The sequence below is a fragment of the Haliotis rufescens genome, unplaced genomic scaffold (assembly GCF_023055435.1).
Source record: "Haliotis rufescens isolate VD_foot unplaced genomic scaffold, xgHalRufe1.0.p SCAF_12, whole genome shotgun sequence".
Lineage (NCBI taxonomy): Eukaryota > Metazoa > Mollusca > Gastropoda > Lepetellida > Haliotidae > Haliotis > Haliotis rufescens.
In genome coordinates, this window is record NW_025963802.1 from 12,876,637 (window position 1) to 12,897,927 (window position 21,291).

The 21,291-nt window shown below is 41.8% G+C and overlaps 1 protein-coding gene across 2 annotated transcripts in view; it reads right to left on the reverse strand.

Moving 5' to 3' along the window:
* LOC124143432 (mucin-5AC-like) overlaps positions 1–15,579 on the reverse strand; it is a 29,386-nt gene extending 13,807 nt beyond the window's left edge. The window contains exons 1-5 of one of the 2 annotated variants that reach the window (XM_048393368.1): positions 15,501–15,579; positions 13,446–13,826; positions 5,342–5,464; positions 4,940–5,020; positions 4,015–4,124 (exon numbers count right to left, since the gene is read on the reverse strand). In XM_048393368.1, coding sequence (XP_048249325.1) covers positions 4,015–4,124; positions 4,940–5,020; positions 5,342–5,464; positions 13,446–13,623 — 492 coding nt within the window. In that variant the 5' untranslated portion in view covers positions 13,624–13,826; positions 15,501–15,579. Of the gene's footprint in view, positions 1–4,014; positions 4,125–4,939; positions 5,021–5,341; positions 5,465–13,445; positions 13,827–14,453; positions 14,540–15,500 lie in introns of those variants that run through there. The other variant, XM_048393369.1, reaches the window with a different exon arrangement.
* Between the last annotated feature and the right edge of the window lie 5,712 nt (positions 15,580–21,291).

Below are 21,291 nucleotides of genomic sequence, written 5' to 3' on the forward strand. Positions count from 1 at the left end.
TGTAGACCTCCACCCTCCCTCCTGGGCTGTAGACCTCCACTCTCCCTTCTGGGCTGTAGACCTCAACTCTCCTTCTGAGCTGTAGACCTCCACTCTCCCTTCTGGGCTGTAGACCTCCACTCTCCCTTCTGGGCTGTAGACCTCCACTCTCCCTTCTGGGCTGTAGACCTCCACCCTCCCTCCTGGGCTGTAGACCTCCACTCTCCCTTCTGGGCTGTAGACCTCAACTCTCCCTTCTGGGCTGTAGACCTCCACCCTCCCTCCTGGGCTGTAGACCTCAACTCTCCTTCTGGGCTGTAGACCTCCACCCTCCCTCCTGGGCTGTAGACCTCAACTCTCCTTCTGAGCTGTAGACCTCCACCCTCCCTCCTGGGCTGTAGACCTCCACCCTCCCTCCTGGGCTGTAGACCTCCACTCTCCCTTCTGAGCTGTAGACCTCAACTCTCCTTCTGGGCTGTAGACCTCCACCCTCCCTCCTGGGCTGTAGACCTCCACTCTCCCTTCTGGGCTGTAGACCTCCACTCTCCCTTCAGGGCTGTAGACCTCAACTCTCCTTCTGGGCTGTAGACCTCCACTCTCCCTTCTGGATTGTAGACCTCCACTCTCCCTTCTGGGCTGTAGACCTCAACTCTCCTTCTGGGCTGTAGACCTCCACTCTCCCTTCAGGGCTGTAGACCTCCACTCTCCCTTCTGGGCTGTAGACCTCCACTCTCCCTTCTGGATTGTAGACCTCCACTCTCCCTTCTGGGCTGTAGACCTCCACCCCACCCCCCACCCCCACCCCACCCCCCTTCTGGGCTGTAGACCTCCACTCTCCCTTCTGGGCTGTAGACCTCCACTCTCCATTCTGGGCTGTAGACCTCCACCCTCCCTCCTGGGCTGTAGACCTCCACTCTCCCTTCTGGGCTGTAGACCTCCACTCTCCCTTCTGGGCTGTAGACCTCAACTCTCCCTTCTGGGCTGTAGACCTCCATCCTCCCATCTCCATTTTAGATCTCCCCTCTTCGTGCCATTGTTCCCAGTGCCTGGACAGTACAGTGGCCGTACCTAACACACTCGCTGTGTACCAGGCTGAGCTGATGCGTGCTGTCTGATGAATAGGAGCGGTGGGGTAGCCTAGTGGTTAAAGCGTTCGTTCGTCACGCCGAAGACCCGGGTTCCATTCCCCACATGGGTACAAAGCGTGAAGCCCATTCCTGGTGTCCCCCGCCATGATATTACTGGAATATTGCTAAAACCGTACTCACTCACTCACTGTCTGGTAAGTGCTACTGTGTCTCCAACATGAACAATACACCTTTAGAAGTCTAAACAGTGTAGACAAAATATTGCTATAAATGCTATATTTCAAAATACGGAAATGTAGCATTTTCACACTGTTAAACCAGTGGAGTTAATGTAAACCTTTGACTACTCAGCCATTGATACAGATAGAGCAACATGATCATGTCTAATGCAATAATGTAATCAATAGGTGATTAGAGAGCTTTCCCATAGTTGTGTATTTTAGCTTTTAAGAGTTGCTAGGCTCTCTGGTACCATTGCCAATGTAGCTTTAGATCGGCTCTGTAGAACTGAGTCATTGTCTCGATGTGATAAGGGTGATGCTTTATGCCAGACTGAACTAGGTAATGAAGCTTGAGTGAGCAGACGAGTAAAGTGGTTTCGATGACCCGATGCATGCTGGTTAAGACTGCAAAAAGGCCCTAGACTAACCCCTCTTTCTGAAAATGAATGTGTTCTATTTAACATAATTTAAAGTGCCTATGAGGCAAATGAAGAATAATTCCAGATTAAATTGAATCATATGCTGCTTCATCTATTCTACTATACCCCAATATAATGTATCTTAGATGCCTGCCACTCGGCACGCCTCAATCCAGCTTGTCACCTCGGACAGTTTTGGAGGAAGCCATTATGGAACTACTCCGTGCACGTGACACCACAATCTGGTGGTAGTCTTGAACATTATATAAATGTTCAAAGTGTTGGTTTTTCAAATTTCAAATCTCAAATTCAGTAGGTAAAACCTCGAGCAATAGTGCATTCATAGTAAACCTTAAAAAGGTCTTCTTTTGTACCGATTTATAGTTAAATTAGGTCTGTCATTTCTACAGTAGTATACGTTTCACACATATAACTACCATACCAATCCAAGTACAGTGTTATACAAGTTCGCACTTGAACACAATAATTTTTTGTGTTCTGCAGTTTCTGTTCAGATCATGACAAAATGTCTTTAATTGACCGACGTGTTATAATGCTTCTGTCTAATAAATGTTGTTCGGTTTTGCCATCATGTTATATTGCGCATCGTAAGTCATAAGGGCGGAAATGGGGCTGTACGTTTTCGAAATTCAGCTACTAAATAATGTACAAAATCCCAAATAGTCCAATGATATATGTGACTTTGAAACGGTGAGTAAGTGAGTTGTGTTTAACGCCGCTTTGAACAGTAGTCCAGTTATATCACAGCGTGTCATCTTATTGTGGGAGGAAAGCCCGAAGTGATGCAAGTCTCAGACGTTTACCACTTCGAAAATTTGACAATTTCGTGGTCATCACTATATATTGGGGTCTGCCATGTGCCTTAAGACAACTTAGCACCAATGTTGACGTAATCCATGTTGAGGTTCTGGATACATCTTGCTCACAAACAACAAATTGGTCAAACGCTTCCCATAACCTTGAAAATGAGGTCAAGGTCACATTAATAACTGAGGTCTGCAAACCCTCTAAAGACCCCTTGGCACCAAATTTGAAACAAAGCCATGAAGACATTATGGAGACAAAAACAACCATTGGACGGAAGGAGCCTGATATTAGGTGCGTTGTGCCGGTGGACAATAGCACCTTGTCTCCGTGCTGAGATTTCAAATGTTTTGTATCATAATTAGCCATTTCTTAGAAGTATAGACGTATGGCATATATGCATATATGGCATATATGCGATATAAGGATCTCTACCGAAACGTCGCTATAATAGAATATTAATATAATATTGTAGCGACGTATCGGCACAGATCCTTATATCGTAGTCTTGCCTTACAATATTTTTAAGGATCTGGCGGCTCAGAAATGCTGATAATATCATTTTACCACCAACGAGATTTATACATTCAAATGACCCATGCATCAAACTCTTAGACTGTTGAATGATGTTCCAGTAAAATAAAGAAACTGAACCTCATTATCAACCTTCACATCATATCAAAACCCACCAATCCCAGTGTTCCAGCTTATTTACAGGCAAAAAATAAAGTTCCCTTAGTAACAATAATGAAGAGCCATCTTTAGAGCAGGTGTTCACACTGGTCCAGTGTGTCGGTGTTGTAAATCTGAAATCCACATCATATTATCGTCAAAGGCGTTTGTTATTATTTGGTTTACAAACTGTAGCCAGAGGCAAACTAAAAAACTATATTAATTTCATGGGGGGGCCAGGTTTATAATTCACAATAATAGATTTCTGGCATGCCCAAGGGACGAAACTCTGCACAGCAAATTGCGGCTCCTTAGACGTCTTGTACACCTGTGCCCCTTTGTGATAGAGCAAAAGTGGTCAGACGAAAGTCTTCAAACCAAAAGATCCTAGTATTATATATTTTAAGAACATCTTTTATTTCCCAGGATAAATCTTCTTCTCCCTTGTGTGTATACAGTAAACTACGTTTATAACGAACACGCTTATAACGAACTTATTTTTTTGTCCTGACCATGTGCTGTATATATGCTGCAAATATGCTTATAATGAACTACGGTATAACGAACTGAAATTAGTGATCCCTTTGAATTCGTTATAACCGTAGTGTAATATACATGCAAATGATTGGATAACGTGTTGACATTTGTTGGTCACGGGTTTAAACAAACCAGACAAAGCTATGTTCGAAAGCGACCTCCTTGATATGACTAATATTGATTGCCAACTGCTTCATAAAACAATTATTTGTTACTGAATTTCTGTGACTTAACAAGAATGTTGAGAAGAGGAATACTGGTCCCCCGACTTACCTCTTGCTCTACCGCCACTGCCAACTCCCTGTAAGGCCGACTGTCTGACACAGACAAGGGGTAGTCCCACTCCAGATTGGAGACTTTAACACTGCCTAAGAAATCTGGCACTGAAACATATTTTTTCGCAGCATGTTACTTCCTTAATGTGTCCTCGCATTTCCACCCTGACCCTTAACGCCCCCCTGTATTGTTTATAGCTGATATTCTGGGACTTGGTCCGCAAATCGGATTTAAAGAGTTATTGGCCTTCTCTTTTGAATTTGAAGCTTGCTCTTTAATGGGAACATGATGCACAAATAGGTATATCATTATTCAGGCTGCTTTCAAAGACTGAAATTATTTTCCTTATTTATTTGTGTGTGTGCAGTTTTGGCATTATGAATATTACTTTACAGAGGCAGACGGTCTGTGTTTGTCTCGTGTTTACACGTTTTTTTGTTTGTTTGCGTGTGTGTGTGTGTGTGTGTGCGTGCGTGCGTGCGTGTGTGTGTGGAGGAGTTAGTAAACAATTTACAAATGTAGTAAATCTATAGAATGTTGCATGTTACCTAAAACGAGTTTGAAATCTCGAGATACATGAGTAAAAGAGGATTAGGATGTCGTCACATACACTTTTAGGATAATTCTATGATTCCAGGCATTGCTGTTCAGAATAATTGTTTGGTTTGAGAGAAACAATGCTGATGAAAAGAAAAGAAAGGTAAGAAAAGTTATCAGTAGTTGCAGCGGGGATGATGATGGTGGTGATAATGGTGTGGTGAGGAGGAGGAGGAGGAAGAGGAGGATGTAGATGGCAGTAGTGTCATGACGATGATGATGATGATGATGATGATGATGATGATGGTGGTGGTGGTGGTGATGATGATGGTGATGATGCGGTGGTGTTCATGATATAGGTAATACCAATAATGATAATATTTACCAGCATTCCCCAGTTTAGTCTCCGCTCTCGGAACAGGTTGCTTAGATACGCCACCGTCATCATTCCACAGGATATCTACCACTGAAATAAAGATTTGCGCACATGAATACATTTTGTTACAATCTATGAATACCAGGCGGCTTTTTTACGTCATTTCCTAGGACTTAGGACTCCCAGAGGGACAGAAATTGTATTTAGACGCCCACAATGACATTGTAAACCTTGATTCTCATTTTTCACGCTAACCATGATTAATTTCAGGCACTGATTTTTTTCATATTACAGTTTCGTATTGCCACAATTATGTTAAACCAGAATATTTTTAGCCTTAGTTATATTTTTGAAAACAAAGTTTCAAAGAGGAAGTTCATGACACGTGAAATATTCTGATGCCATGGATACCTGTGAAATGTATCATGATTCCAAGAAATACGCCAACAGTCAGAAGGGACAACAAAATGGCGGCCGTGCCGACGCAACACCGGGAATGCCGGGATCGGAAGGTCCTCGTTTCTGTTGTAGACACTGCAAAATAGAAACATGAATCTCTAATCAAGTACTTTTTAATCCCAAATAATAAATACGCGTTTGTAAATCGTAAGAGCTTCACCGAGTGATAAGTGTATAATATTTCATGTTAGCTCGTATGTCTTTAGTTATACGCAGATGAGGAACTATGTAAATTGGAATTCCAGGTCATAGAAACCATGGCTACGTCGTTCGTGTGACATATATTTTCAAACTCTATTGTCCGTAATGTTGGGTGTCCGGATTCACGGGGTCCCGTCTATAGAGAATTTGTAATTTAGATAGTCTTATATAAATGATTACTCAAGAAGTTCAAGGTAAGAATGTGTTTGCAGCTTGAAATAGAAAGTTTTATACCTTACAGAAACAATATCACGAACCCTGAACATACAATGATGTCATATCGTTGTACATGTTCAGATGCCTCAAGCCAAGTATAGATGGGGATTTCAAGAAGAAACTCAACGACTGACATCCTGGGCAGGTACTGGGTGTCCTTCTTACCATAATGGAAATGTCAGTTCCATTTCATGTAAAATCTGCTATTTTGTTAAAAATAATAAGATTTAAACAGCCATATGTTTTTGCATCACACAGGCCTCGCAATGTAAGAAATATCACTACTCAATGTGTATGCATGGAGGATTAAATATTCTATGTCTAGAAGCTCTATGGAGGTTCGAATTAAACGTTTTAGTGAATTGAAATTAAATTGAAAAACAACTTAGTGGTAGAAATAGTAGTAGTAGTGTTTATATGGCAAGGTAGAAGAGGGAGGATCAGTCAGTTTACTTGGAGGAGGAGTTATTGACCATCTTGTGGAAGATCAGGCCTATACGTACTTAGGGATGCAGATTAGGGACAAACTCCAGAATGCCCATATCAAGGGCAAACTTTGGGCAGAGAACACATTGTACCCATGTCGGGAATCGAACCCGGGTCTTCGGCGTGACGAGCGAACGCTTTAATCACTAGGCTACCCGACCTCCGCTCTGGAGTTCAGAACTGAACGCTCGCAATAAAGTCAAAGCCACAAATACGTATGCGCTGCCCGTCCTTTCGTATTCTTTTGGCGTTGTTGATTGGACGAAACAAAAAAATTCAGGGTATTGACACCCTCACACGAAGAATCATGTCAGACAATAGATCATGTTGATAGTTCTGTACTGCTGGACGGTACAGAAATGACTGTCAACCAAGCGAAGTGCCATATCAAGTCGGCCCAGACTCAGTCTCTAAAGGAGAGGCTATCTGAACGACCACTGCATCGAGTTTATGTGCAGTGTGTTGAGATCAGCAATCCTGCAGTGTCCATTGCTTGGATGAAGTCGTCTGGCCTGATAAGTGAAACAGGAGGCTTTCTGTTTGCTGTTCAGGACCAGTCACTTCCAACTCGAATCCGTCAATGTGTGATTTTGCATCAAAATGTAAATATGAAATGTAGATTATGTAATGAATTTATTGAGACTGTCCAACACATTGTCAGTGGATGCCCAGCTTAGCACAAACACAGTATCTTAAACGACATGATGGTGTAGCTCGATCATTTTATTACCGTTTTCGCCATGCCTGTGGTTTTGACACAGAGGTCCAGCCATGTTACGACCCGGAATATGTAGAGGGCGTCGTGGAAAATGATAAATACAAAATTCTTTGGAATAGGGCCGTACACATCATCAGACGTATCCAGGCCAACAAACCTGATCTTGTCCTTTTTGATAAATCCAATGAAATCATTAATATCATTGAATTTTCTGTCCCCTTTGACACTAATGTGATTGACAAGATTGAGGACAAACATGGCAAATATGTGGACCTCGCTTTCGAAATGTCACGCTTGCATCCCAAGTACCAAGTTGTCCGACACCCCATTGTTCTCGGTGCCTTCGGTTTTGTACCTCCCAATCTGTTTACTGACATCGGGAGTGTACCCGGGTTTGCTACCAGGAATACAGCCCTTCTGACAATCTGGGTAATGCAGAAGGCTGCAGTGTTGGGGAGTCTTCACATTCTCCGAAACGTTCTTGGTGGGTTTGACTAGGCAGCGCTTCCTGGGAGAAGTCCCATTCGCTGTCTGGGCTGCGTGGAGAGGGGGCAAGGGCCCTGAGCTGATGATGAGCCTAACCAGCCTGACTGTGCCAGGATTACCCAAACCTTCGTTGCTGCATTTTTTATTTTAATCTGTACATAATAATAATATGTAGATTATGAAATGAATTTAATGAGACTGTCCAACACATTGTCAGTGGATGCCCAGCTTTGGCACAAACACAGTATCTTAAGCGACATGATGGAGTGGCTCGATCATTTTATTGTCGTCTTCGCCATGCTTGTGGTTTTGACACAGAGGTCCACCCATGGTCCGACCCAGAATATGTAGAGGGCGTCGTGGAAAATGATAAATACAAAATTCTTTGGAATAGGACCGTACACATCATCAGACGTATCCAGGCCAACAAACCTGATCTTGTCCTTTTTGATAAATCAAATGACATCATTAATATTATTGAATTTTCTTTCCCTTTGACACTAATGTGTTTGACAAGATTGAGGAAAAACATGGCAAATATGCAGAGCTCGCTTTCGAAAAGTACCAAGTTGTCCGACTCCCCATTGTTCTCGGTGCCTTAGATTTGGTACCTCCCAATCTGTTGACTGACACCGGGCTTGCTACCAGGAATACAGCCCTTCTGACAATCTGGGTAATGCAGAAGGCTGCAGTGTTGGGAAATCTTCACATTCTCCGAATAATTCTAGGTGGGTTTGACTAGGCAGCGCTTCCTGGGAGAAGTCCCATTCTCTGTCTGGGCTGCGTGTAGAGGGGGCAAGGGCCCTGATGATGAGCCTAAACAGCCTGACTGTGCCAGGATCACCTAAACCCTCTTTGCTGCATTTCTTATTTTAATCTGTACATAATAATAACAATTGTGGTGTTGTGGTGGAATGTAATCACTATATTGACGTCAAATTGCTCATTAGACATAAATAATATGACATCACGGTCGAAGAAACTGAAGCGCCAAATGATAAGCACTCTGTTATCCCAAAAGCTTAGACTTAAAATAAACTCTCCCAGTTCTAACGTGACACCTGGTTACCCACTCGGTTGACCTCAGTTCCACATGTCACTTTGCCAAGAATACAATACTGATGGCATACATGACACTGGTATTAAAGGTTTTTTTAAAAATATTTTATTGCATGTGAATATTCTCACTATCAAATGAAAACCATAAGGCATGAAGACCATCACTATCACTGGCCACAGCAGCTACCGAGACGTACGTTATAGCAGTCACATAGTTTATAGTGAATAATTTGGAAAGTTGACAGTCTCTGTTGTTTGTAACAGAAACATTAAAACCATTACGGTGACGTCATGCTGTTGATACTGCAGTTGACCCTGAACCAGGAATTCACTGGTTATTCTGAACATGAATTTTAAACATAAAACTGGCGCAACTATTGGTCATAATGCAAAAGAATAAAGATATTATACATCAACCATAACATGGCTTAAGTCAGTGAAATCACTCGAATATGTTTATTCACAAAGTAGAATCAACAGATTCTATTTCTCCATCAGACATTTTAAAGAGTATGATAATTACATTTAGGGGTTCATTATTTCTTTTTATTGAAATGAATTGTCAATTTATATGAATGTTGCCCGATATTTCACCTGGAATACGTGCACTATCTACTCCTTGCTGACCAATGAAAAGGACGAATACACCGTCACCTCCCTTTAACGTAAACTCCGGGAACGAGGTATCGCTGTTGGGAGCTTGTGCTCAGCGCAACCGTGGGTTCTAATCTGCAATCAACATACCTAGAACGTGGCTTTCAGTCTTACACGTAAATGTTTAGCAGGTTTCAGGCACGTGCCCGGTTATTTACTAACACGACTTGATTATTTACTTGCGCTTAAATGAGAAACCAGTGGTTGATAGTATGACCAACGATACGATGCCAAATCACCCAAATAATCCGGCCTGATCCATTTTCTCGCCTCTTAAGACCTCGTGAGATGTGGGACTGTCGTCATATAGCTGGAATATTGCAGTGTGTGGCGTAAAACAATAATTAATAACACACACACACACACACACACACACACACACACACACACACACACACAATCAACAACAAAAACAGAGCAGTGATTTAAAATCGAAAACATAGTCAAACTATTTCAGACGTGTTATTACTCTTATAAATAATCAAGTTACAAGTTCTTCGTAACAATTGTAAGTCACGTCGATATATATGTGTGTGATCACACATTGTAATCACCCAATTTGAGGCCATCTTGGAAATGAGTGTACACGGTTGTCAAACACGACTCTTAACGGAGATTTTACTACCGCTTCCGTAGATACCTTTTTCGAGTCAGAGCTACGCTTTGTTGTTTTTTAACACCGCACTCTTCAATATTCAATCTGTGCGACAGCGGTCTGTTAATAATAGAGTCTGGACCAAATAATCCAGTGATTGACATCATGAGCCTCGATCCACGCAATTGAGATATGATAATATGCACCAACCAAGCCACCGAGCCTGACCCCCGATCCCATTTGTCTACTCAAGTGAATATATTAAAGGTAATACCTTTGGCATTGGTGTATGTGTGTGTGGCTTTAAATTAATGCTTGACACCAACAAAACAATGCCATTTCCTTTAACATTCGTTAGCTTGGCATTGTCAACTTCAAATTAAGTCAGCTGATTTTAATACAAAGAGGGGCTGTGGGGTAGCCTAGTGGTTAAAGCGTTCGTTCTTCAAGCCGAGAACCCGGGTTCGATTCCCGACATGGGTACAATGTGTGAAGCCATTTCCGCTGTCCCCCGCCGTGAAATTGCTGGTATATTGCTAAAAGTGGCACAAAACAATGCTCACTCACTAATGATAGAAAGATATGCTACTATTCATCAAGATAGTGTCTGAATGTTACCTAACGCAGCAGCCAACACGATTTGAGCTATACATCGCAACGATCCAGGCCACCGGGGCACGAAGACATGCTATTGGCCGCTCCACAGCCTGACAACCCGGGGACATATGAACAAGATATGTACAGGTCATTGTGACCTATAGCTGGAGGAAAACCCAAATTGGTCTTAGCCAATGCCTCTGGCGTTTACCACTTTGGTGAAACTTACGAGCACGGGAATGGTGCTGACAAAGCTGGAGGTGGGGTGAAATGGGGTCTCACGTCGCGTCCAAGATTATTGCACTTAAATAGCGACTAGCGGGCTTGTGTGTGTGTGTGTGTGTGTGTGTGTGTGTGCGTGCGTGCGTGCGTGCGTGCGTGCGTGCGTGTGTGTGTTTGCTAGTCCGAAATAGTGCCGATTTCATAGTGCTAGCCCACTGAGATACCATGCCGCAGTTTAACATGAATACCCCACTCAGACACAATATACTAACTTCGAGCCGACAGTTCTTGTATTAGCCCCTTAATACCGAGGCAGGGGAAAAAACAGTACCATCTTTAAACGTTTTTTGGTATGACGCGGCGGACGCTCTACCACTAGACCACGAGGGCGGTCTCGACACAGCTAGATCATTAACGAGGCAAAACGGGATTCAAACCGTCTATCAAGGGACGCAACTCTGCTCTGTAAATTCCGACTGACTCGCCCGTGGCCATCATTTTAACAAACATGTGACAAATAGAAAGTTTTATATATTGTATATCTGTTTTTGTTTATCATTTCTAGATATCCACTTTCAAAGATTGAATGGATAGCAGTTTATTTCCTTGAAACCATATTTCGGCAGAACACGATTGTTGTTTGAAAATCGACTTGATATCAGTATGGTGCTGACAAATCTAGAAACATAATCAGGGTGAACAGGGATTCAAACCCAAGGGAGGCAATTCTCCGCAGCGAATTGCGGCGCCTGAGACGACTTGGTCACCCTAACCCTCGAACTTGCAAGAAAACGAAGATAAAAATTAAGTCATATGACAATGTCAGTTAAACTTCACAACATATTTTTAACTGTTCCTTGTCTGTAAATGCGTCATTGGACCAGTGGACCAAAAAGAGGTATTTTCACACATCCTCTTTTGCAAAAAGTCTCTTAATAGAGAATGCTAAACCTGGCTTCAAGTCACGTAATGTGTCATTCTTTACAAAACGCTCGACAAAACGACACAGACATTTTTCTTCATGTTTCCTATTCTTCCGGCTAATATCGTCTTTTTTTTACAGGATGTTGTTATTGTTTCACTATATGTTTTATTACTAATAAATGACAATACACATGTACATAATAACCACATAATTAAATACCGTTAAATATTTTCAATACAAGATCAACTATTAAATTAAATATGTTTAATCGAGCGAAATCGTTATAACGCACTGTAGTGATATAATCTTTATATTTATACAAAATCATAGTCATCATCTTCTTCTTCCTCCCCCTCCTCACCAAATCGCACAGCTCAAAAGAAGTTAAGGATCACCCAATTCTTTCACATTAAATTTACTATAGTTAATCTGTATAGTGGGGCGGTCGGGTAGCCTAGTGGTTAAAGCGTTCGCTCGTCACGCCGAGGACCCGGGTTCGATTCCCGACATGGGTACAATGTGTGAAGCCCATTTCTGGTGTCCCCCGCCGTGATATTGCTGGAATATTGCTAAAAGCGGCGTAAAACCATACTCACTCACTCACTCACTCACTAATCTGTATAGTAATACGAAAGAATCGGGTGTCATTCCATGACAGATTGACTATTGTAATATGAAAGAATCGGATGGTCCTTAACTTCTTTTGAGTAGTATATGCATATAATGGCCATATACACCGAGAGTTATTTCGTCATTTGCTTGTAGGCATTAAACCGTAACATACCTGCATGGGTCCACCTGCACAAAGGGGTTGTAGCTACGACTATTGTAAGTCTATATAAACAACGTTTTGTGCAAGTGGACCCTGTCTTAAGATTGTATTACAAATATTTTTCAGTTATTTTAAAAGTATTTTTGAGCTTCAAGCTCTAAATGCTCTGTACGTGTCTAGCTCTGAGTTCTAAATAAGAATGGAATGTCATCGTACACGAACATGCACCAAGAAGAACATCTATAAATACTTCGACGAGTTGTTATCGACTGACGAGACAGCCGAACAATGACGAACCTGTGGCTGAATAAAATATTCATGTTTGTAGGCATTGTTCCCCAACAACGATCTAAATCTTCTTGAAGAAAGTGCATGTTATAGGTTGTTGGGGCGTTCGGGATTCACTCGAATAGATTTAATTTAAGCAATACCTGATTGATCGTGTATAAACATTAATACACATAAACTATCGATCGTTCACACATAAGCTATACATGAAGGAGAGTTTGCAAACCAATAGTCAACACATTTTTTGTCTTTGTTAATTGTATTGTTTGCTTGCTTGTTTGTTGTTGACTAATGACGAAGTTCTGTAAATAATTAAGTATGGTCCAGACAATCCAATGATTGACATCAGTAGCATCGAAATACACAATTGGGATACGATGTAATGCATCAACCAAGTCAGCGAGCCTGATACCCGATCTCCTTAGTCGCTTTTTGCGACAGGCATGGGTTGCTGAATACCAATTTTAATCCCGATCATCACGGGGCTCTCCCCTTCTAGAAACATACTACCACATATATTAACAAGAATATGAACTTAATTCATTTGGTGATATGTTTTTAGCAACTGACACTACCAAATTTTATTGAATCTTAGAAGGGACATTGTTGCGTTGCGTCGCCGAGCTGTGCTCCAATGATCAAGGGCTTCCATACAATCCAGAGAATTACATCATGAACATCGATCTACGATGACATGCGTCAGCCAAGTCAGCGAGTATGACCACCCGATCCCGTTAGTCGCCTCTAACGACAAGCAAGGGTTGCTGAAGATCTATTCTACCCCGGATCTTCGCAGGCGACCTGTATGCACGTGTGTTAAGAAGACAGTATACTTACGCGAGTATCGATATCGTGAACACGGGAGGGGGACGCTTGGATGGCGGGGACCTGGCGGTACCGGAGTAGGGGTATTGCCACATCCAGGGAACCCATTTTCGGTAAGGTGAGCTATCTCTGAGAGTTCCAGGTTTGCCTGAGTGTCTGAGGAACTGTGGGAAAATTCTTCCCTGGTCATCCTGACTACTGGACTCTGGTCACGCTGGTAGTAGGGACATCTCAACGTGCGGAGGTTTTTAAAGCGTGTACAGTTTCGCGCGATCCTGTGTAAGTACTGAGACCACACACAATTAGTGATTGGTGATTGATACTTATGTCCATCGATTTTGATCACACTGTTGGGAATATGCCAAGATATTTCTCAGTCTTTACCTTGGGCATCTGAAATAACAAAGATATATTTCCTAAATATGATATGTATAAATATAAAATATTTCCTATTATCATTAAATATAATTGCTACATTATCAGTATTTTATTAAGGAGTTTAGGGTGGTCCAGTGGTTGAAGCTTTCGCTCATCGCGCCAAAGACCCACGTTTGTTTTGCCACATGGGTGTAATGTAGGAAGTTTTATCTTTGTTTGTTGTTTTGTTGATGGAATGTTGTTACAGGCAGTGTGAACTAACGTATTAGTTATACATTAAAGCATTTTTCTCACCCAAATCGAGAATTGTGGGCAGTGATCCCCAAGGTAGTTGCATGGCATTGCTGATTTCTCTCTCTCTCTCTCTCTCTCTCTCTCTTCTCTCTCTCTCTCTCTCTCTCATGAACCTGCAAACGCTGCTCAAGTCGGCGTCGGGATTGTGGGGAGTGATCCCAAGGGTAGTTGCATGGCATTGCTGATCCACCCCCCCCCCCCCCCCCCCCCCCCGTCTCTCTCTCTTTCTCTCTCTCTCTCTCACTCTCTCTCTCTCTCTCTCTCTCTCTCCCTCTCTCTCTCTCTCTCTCTCTCTCATGAACCTGAAACCGCTGTTCAAGTCGGCGTGAAACCAACTCACTCACTCACCTGATCCGTCAGGAGAGTCCCGATGGAGCATTAAAGCACCAGTCAGTCCATATCCAAGACCTTTAGCACTTTGAGAAACGTTCTTCTCAAATCAGTAAAGGTTCTAAAATAAATCAGCCCGTTTATCCTCGCAACGTGGTTCAGTTAATGTCTAAGCTGTGAAATTCTTTTAACGCATGGCACGGAGTAAAGAACATATAGAGTCGGTATTAATAGATTTCCCACCTTGTCGCTAAATGAACGACATGACCAAAAAAATAGATCCGTAACGCTGTAACGCTATAACATACGACATAACATAAAAAAATGTTGATTTTTATACATGGTTAAAGGCTTCAGAATATAGTATAGACGGTAAAGGATGTTTTAAACTGCAATGAAAATGTTGACAAATATGTTGAATAAAAATTCTAACTTCAAAGTGCAGCTCTTACCGTCATAAGACCCTGTCTCTCAGACGCCTTGATTACCTCTGACTTAAGGTGGACTCGGAGATTTCAAAACAAAAGGATTGGGTGACGAAACTGCACCTATTAAGATTATTACGTTGTATATGACATGTTTCTCTAACGTGCAAGCATTATAATTCCTGGAATTAATTCTGATATGACGACTGGAGCCGTATAATTCGGGGCCTTGATGTGACAGGGTGACCTCAAATGACCTTTTTTAGAATGTAATATTTTCTTTAGTATTGGTAACTATTATTTTAACCAACAACACAAAATCAAACGTAAAGTAGATTCTTATCACAGCTTTTAATTTCCATCTCTTTTTAAACTTTGATTTAAATTTTGAAACGTATGAGTTTGTAATCGTTGCTATAGCATTTATATATTAATACAAGATACACACTTACATACACAGGCAAATATGATAAAATAATTAATAAAGTACTTAAACTCATTTTTTTCAAATTTCAAATCGTACGTGTTTGAAATAAGCATTTTCTTAGAAAAACTAACTTGTTTGGCTACAAAATTGGAAATAACGCATCTTTAATGTCGTATTGACGGTTTTATAATGATATAAAATCACAGTTCCTACCTTAAAACGATGGTTATTTAATCCGTATATATCCTTTGTGAGAGAAACTTTATTCAAATCCACGTCCATGGAAAAGTCGAGGCCGTATGAAGCGGTTCACATGAACCATAGAACTTGGCGTTGTTTTGAAGTGCTAACTCCGGTGTCAAACGGCCATGCATAACATGGGGACCATTTGAGGATAACGAAAATTCACTTTATTATCACAACACTTCCTTAATAATTCCAATGTCTGCGATAATAGTCTCTGGAAATTAACATGAGCATAATATATTTTAAGTTTGTTGAAAAACAGAATTTTGAAGAAATATTCATTTTGTTAACTGGATTAAGTTACGTTGAAAACTTCTAAAATATTGACAACCTTAAAAGGGCCTCGGTGTTGTCTTCGCGCACCCGTCCCACCTTCACTATTTTCAAATTCGGCACGTGAAACAAACGCAAGAAAAGAGCGGTCTTCGGTCACAAAGTGAATAATACTGCTTAGTGCACGTTCGTACGAGCCAGTGCTCCACAAATTAAACTTAAAAGTTCAGAGGTTTATTTTACAATTTGAGGAAAACATGAATTTCCTATTTGTTTACGGAAACTTCGCCGGACGCAAGTCAACAACTGCGTGTACCCAGATAGCGCGTGAGACTTTGTCAGGCACTCGAATGGTCAGTTCACGGCCATCTAAAATCACTGGACAGACATCATGCTAGCTAAATGTGTGATAGGGCGGGAAACTTCTCGATGAAAGTTCGCAAAGTTTTCTTTTAAGAGCGCTGACTTTGTGGAGAAATACACATATTTTATCAGGTGTTAACAGGCTCAAAATGACAACAGTAGCTAAAGATATTCTCATCACAAGAGACCAGAGGGTGAACTAAACATTTGTTCGTTTTAATTTCATTTCGACTTTCCGCTTGCCTTTAATGGCGATACATGAGAAAGTCTGGACATTTCTTGTGGAATATTAAAATATATATTATGACAAAACGTTTTAAACCTTTTTCAATTGATTTATTTTGAAATAAAGAAAGTATACCCTTGAAAATTCGGATTTGACTAAAACATTACAAACGTTATCAAACTAAGACACCCGTATCAAATATATCACCATGAAATAACCATGTTCTTCTTTGTATATTGTTAGCCGCCATCAAAACATGTGTGTCTATAATTAAGATGGAGATCTGAGTTTATTCATATGCTTTTATTTATTTATAAAGTTAGCACAGCAGTTAATACCACATTGTTATATAATTGAAATTAACGTTTCAGTTTTTGTTACCTTTCTACGCCGCTTCCTTCCCGGTTTGAGTGTAAAATGCAAAGCAACTTTTGTTTTTGGAACATTTTCTGAGAGAGATTATGAACTGGGATAATTATTTTGTACCGAACTGAAGTAGATGTGTTTGAATTTAAATTATAGATATACCCCTTACCTATATTTATGTACAATTTGCGCTTATTTGTTCATAATTAAACATGTGGTTGTATGGAAGACTGCGTGCCTGCAGGTGTCTCATTAACAAGCATCCTATGTGCAATAATTTATATCAGAGGTGTTTTTTTATCTTTCATGCATATTTTACAAGCATTTTGTATGCATTTATAGTTACTTTTTTCCCATTCATTTACTAAACATCGTATTTATATCTCTATCACTGGATGGTAACATGTAAGCAAAAAAAGATTATTGAACTGTATGTTGTCAAGATCGCCAGGTGAAAGAGCCTAGTGTTTAAAGCTTCGATTGTCTCTCAGAGGACCTGGGTTTATGTTCCCAGGGTACAAATTAAAGTGTAATCCTGTGTTTGAGGTACAATACGATATTGCTGGAATATTTGCTGACAGTGGCGTGATGTCATATTCACGCAATATGAAGACTATCTACCATTCATTGCGTTCGAAAACAATACTATTACAACTATTGTACGGTCGAGGATGAAATCAATGATAGAAAGACAACGGGGGTGTCTTAAAGGGAGGAATGACAGAAAGACAACGGGAGTGTCTCCAAGGGAGGAATGATAGAAAGACAATGGGAGTGTCTCCAAGGGAGGAATGATAGAAAGACAATGGGGGTGTCTTCAAGGGAGGAATGATAGAAAGACAACGGGGGTGTCTCCAAGGGAGGAATGATAGAAAGACAACGGGGGTGTCTCCAAGGGGAGGAATGATAGAAAGACAACGGGGGTGTCTTCAAGGGAGGAATGACAGAAAGACAACGGGAGTGTCTCCAAGGGAGGAATGATAGAAAGACAATGGGAGTGTCTCCAAGGGAGGAATGATAGAAAGACAATGGGGGTGTCTTCAAGGGAGGAATGATAGAAAGACAACGGGGGTGTCTCCAAGGGAGGAATGATAGAAAGACAACGGGGGGTGTCTCCAAGGGAGGAATGATAGAAAGACAACGGGGGTGTCTCCAAGGGAGGAATGATAGAAAGACAACGGGGGTGTCTCCAAGGGAGGAATGATAGAAAGACAACGGGGGTGTCTCAAAGGGAGAATGATAGAAAAGACAACGGGGGTGTCTCCAAGGGAGGAATGATAGAAAGACAACGGGGGTGTCTTCAAGGGAGGAATGATAGAAAGTCAATGGGGGTGTCTTCAAGGGAGGAATGACAGAAAGACAACCGGGAAGTGTCTCCAAGGGAGGAATGATAGAAAGACAACGGGAGTGTCTCCAAGGGAGGAATGATAGAAAGTCAATGGGGGTGTCTTCAAGGGAGGAATGATAGAAAGACAATGGGAGTGTCTCCAAGGGAGGAATGATAGAAAGACAATGGGGGTGTCTTCAAGGGAGGAATGATAGAAAGACAACGGGAGTGTCTCCAAGGGAGGAATGATAGAAAGTCAATGGGGGGTGTCTTCAAGGGAGGAATGATAGAAAGACAACGGGGGGTGTCTCCAAGGGAGGAACGATAGAAAGACAACGGGGGTGTCTCCAAGGGAGGAATGATAGAAAGACAACGGGGGGTGTCTCAAAGGGAGGAATGATAGAAAGACAACGGGGGTGTCTCAAAGGGAGGAATGATAGAAAGACAACGGGGGTGTCTCCAAGGGAGGAATGATAGAAAGACAACGGGGGTGTCTCCAAGGGAGGAATGATAGAAAGACAACGGGGGTGTCTCAAAGGGAGGAATGATAGAAAGACAACGGGGGTGTCTCCAAGGGAGGAATGATAGAAAGACAACGGGGGTGTCTCAAAGGGAGGAATGATAGAAAGACAACGGGGGTGTCTCCAAGGGAGGAATGATAGAAAGACAACGGGGGTGTCTTCAAGGGAGGAATGATAGAAAGACAATGGGGGTGTCTTCAAGGGAGGAATGATAGAAAGACAATGGGAGTGTCTTCAAGGGAGGAATGATAGAAATACAATGGGAGTGTCTTCAAGGAAGGAAGAAATGATAGTTACACAACGGGTGTGTCTTCAAGGAAGGAATGATAGAAAGACAATGGGAGTGTCTTCAAGGAGGAATGATAGAAAGACAATGGGAGTGTCTTCAAGGGAGGGATGATAGAAAGACAACGGGGGTGTCTTCAAGGGAGGAATGATAGAAAAGACAATGGGAGTGCCTTCAAGGAAGGAGGGAATGATTAGAAAGACAACGGGGGTGTCTTCAAGTGAGGAATGATGCACAACGGGTGTGTCTTCAAGGGAAGGAATGATAGAAAGACAATGGGAGTGTCTTCAAGGGAGGAATGATACACAACCGGTGTGTCTTCAAGGGAAGGAATGATAGAAAGACAATGGGAGAGTCTCCAATGAAGGAATGATACACAACGGGTGTGTCTTCAAGGAAGAAAGGAATGATAGAAAGACAATGGGAGTGTCTTCAAGGGAGGAATGATAGAAAGACAACAGGAGTGTTTTCAAGGAAAGGAATGATAGAAAGACAACAGGAGTGTTTTCAAGGAAGGAATGATATAAGATAACGGGGGGCGCCTTCAAGGAAGGAAGAAATGATCAAAAGACAAACGGAGTGTCTTCAAGGGGGAATCATGGGTGGGCGTCATGGGTCTAAGCACGATACACAAGTATAGTGAATGTAGTGTTACGCCGCTTTAAGCAATATTACAGCAGGGGGACACCAGAAATAGGCTTCACACATTGTACCCCTTGCGGGGAGTCGAACCCAGGCACTGGGAGTGACCAGCGAACGCCTTTAACCACTAGGCTACCCCATCGCCCTTACACAATGAAGTACAGGAAACGCTTCTTTAATTTTCAGACACGATAAATCTTTGCGTCTTTACATTTGCACATAATGGGTTTTTAAAAAATATATGTATAAGCTTATTTCATGTTTTCTTGTTCACATTCCGGGCACTGGAAGCGGTGTTTTTGTTTGTAAGCAGGTCTATCAGCCAAATAAGTGTGATGTCTAAGACACTTGACTGATTCATGTTTTAAACCAACTCACTTTGTGTCCATTATCAACTGAGCAAACAGTTTATCGTTGAGATGATTAAATGTTGAGAAGAATGAAATGCCCATACATTCATTATCGTGCGGTAAGACCACGTCAGTGAGTGAGTGAGTGAGTGAGTATGGTTTTACACCCGCTTTAAGCAATATTCCAGCAATATCAAGGCGGGGACACCAGAAATTGGTTTCACACATTGTACCCATGTCGGGAATCGAACCCGGGTCTTCGGCGTGACGAGCGAACGCTTTAACCACTAGCTACCCGACCGCCCCACGTCACGCCGAGAGGAGAGTGAGAGAAGAGAGACATAGGGAAAATATGAGAGATAGATAGGGTAAATATATAAATATATGAGAGAGAGAGAGAGAGAGAGTAGAGAGAGAGAGAGAGAGAGAGAGAGAGAGAGAGAGAGAGAGAGAGAGGAGAGAGAGAGAGGTGGGGGGTGGGGTGATTAGTTAAATATAACATCATTCAACTTAGTGATGTATTTGTTCAACAGAAGTGTAATCAGTGCCGAGCCACAGTCACCCGAATACATTGCAGGTGTTTCGTCTGCAAACTAGTTCATTGGTGCATTTATCTTCACACAATAACAATATTTACATCCTAACAACAAGAATTAGTCAATGACTTACGTGTTGTGACTAGATAATGGGAACACTCTGTCCACACTGCACCTGAGCGTTGTTTATTTATTTTCACTTTTAAAGTAATATCCCAGAAACGTGCGTATACTATATATGGTTACACTATCATTAATTTATTCCTAGATGGTAAACGTGAGGATGTGTATTATTTTGTTTAAATATGACGTCATTAACACTTTTGTTAAACCTATTGTCACATGACCGATGTTTAATATTGCATCGACTGATTGAATGTCGCTGATTTGATTTACAAAACGTTTTACCTTTGCTGAGCATTGTTCGATCCTGTAGCGGTTACCCTGTCTGGCGCGTGGCATTAAGGGGCTAAAACAAGGACTGGTCGGCTCGGAGTCAGTATACTGTGTCTGAGTGGATTATTCATGTTCAACTGCGGCATGGTATCTCAGTGAGCTAGCACTATAAATCGGCATCAGTCCGGACTAGTACAAGCAGCCACACAAACACACACAAGTACATGCACATCGCTATATAAGTGCAATAATCTTGGACTGCGACGTTAAACCCCATTTCACCTCACCTAGTCTTTAAAAGGCGTTAAGTGTGAAGGGCTATTCGGCACAGAGCAGCAAAATCTATAGCTCTAGCTTATCATCCCTCTACCAGAGGCAAAAAATCAAGACCCTACTACTGCGTCACCCACAATTCCTAGCCGAATACCTCCTACGTTTGCGTACCCAAAGACACTTGAAAGGTAGCACCATT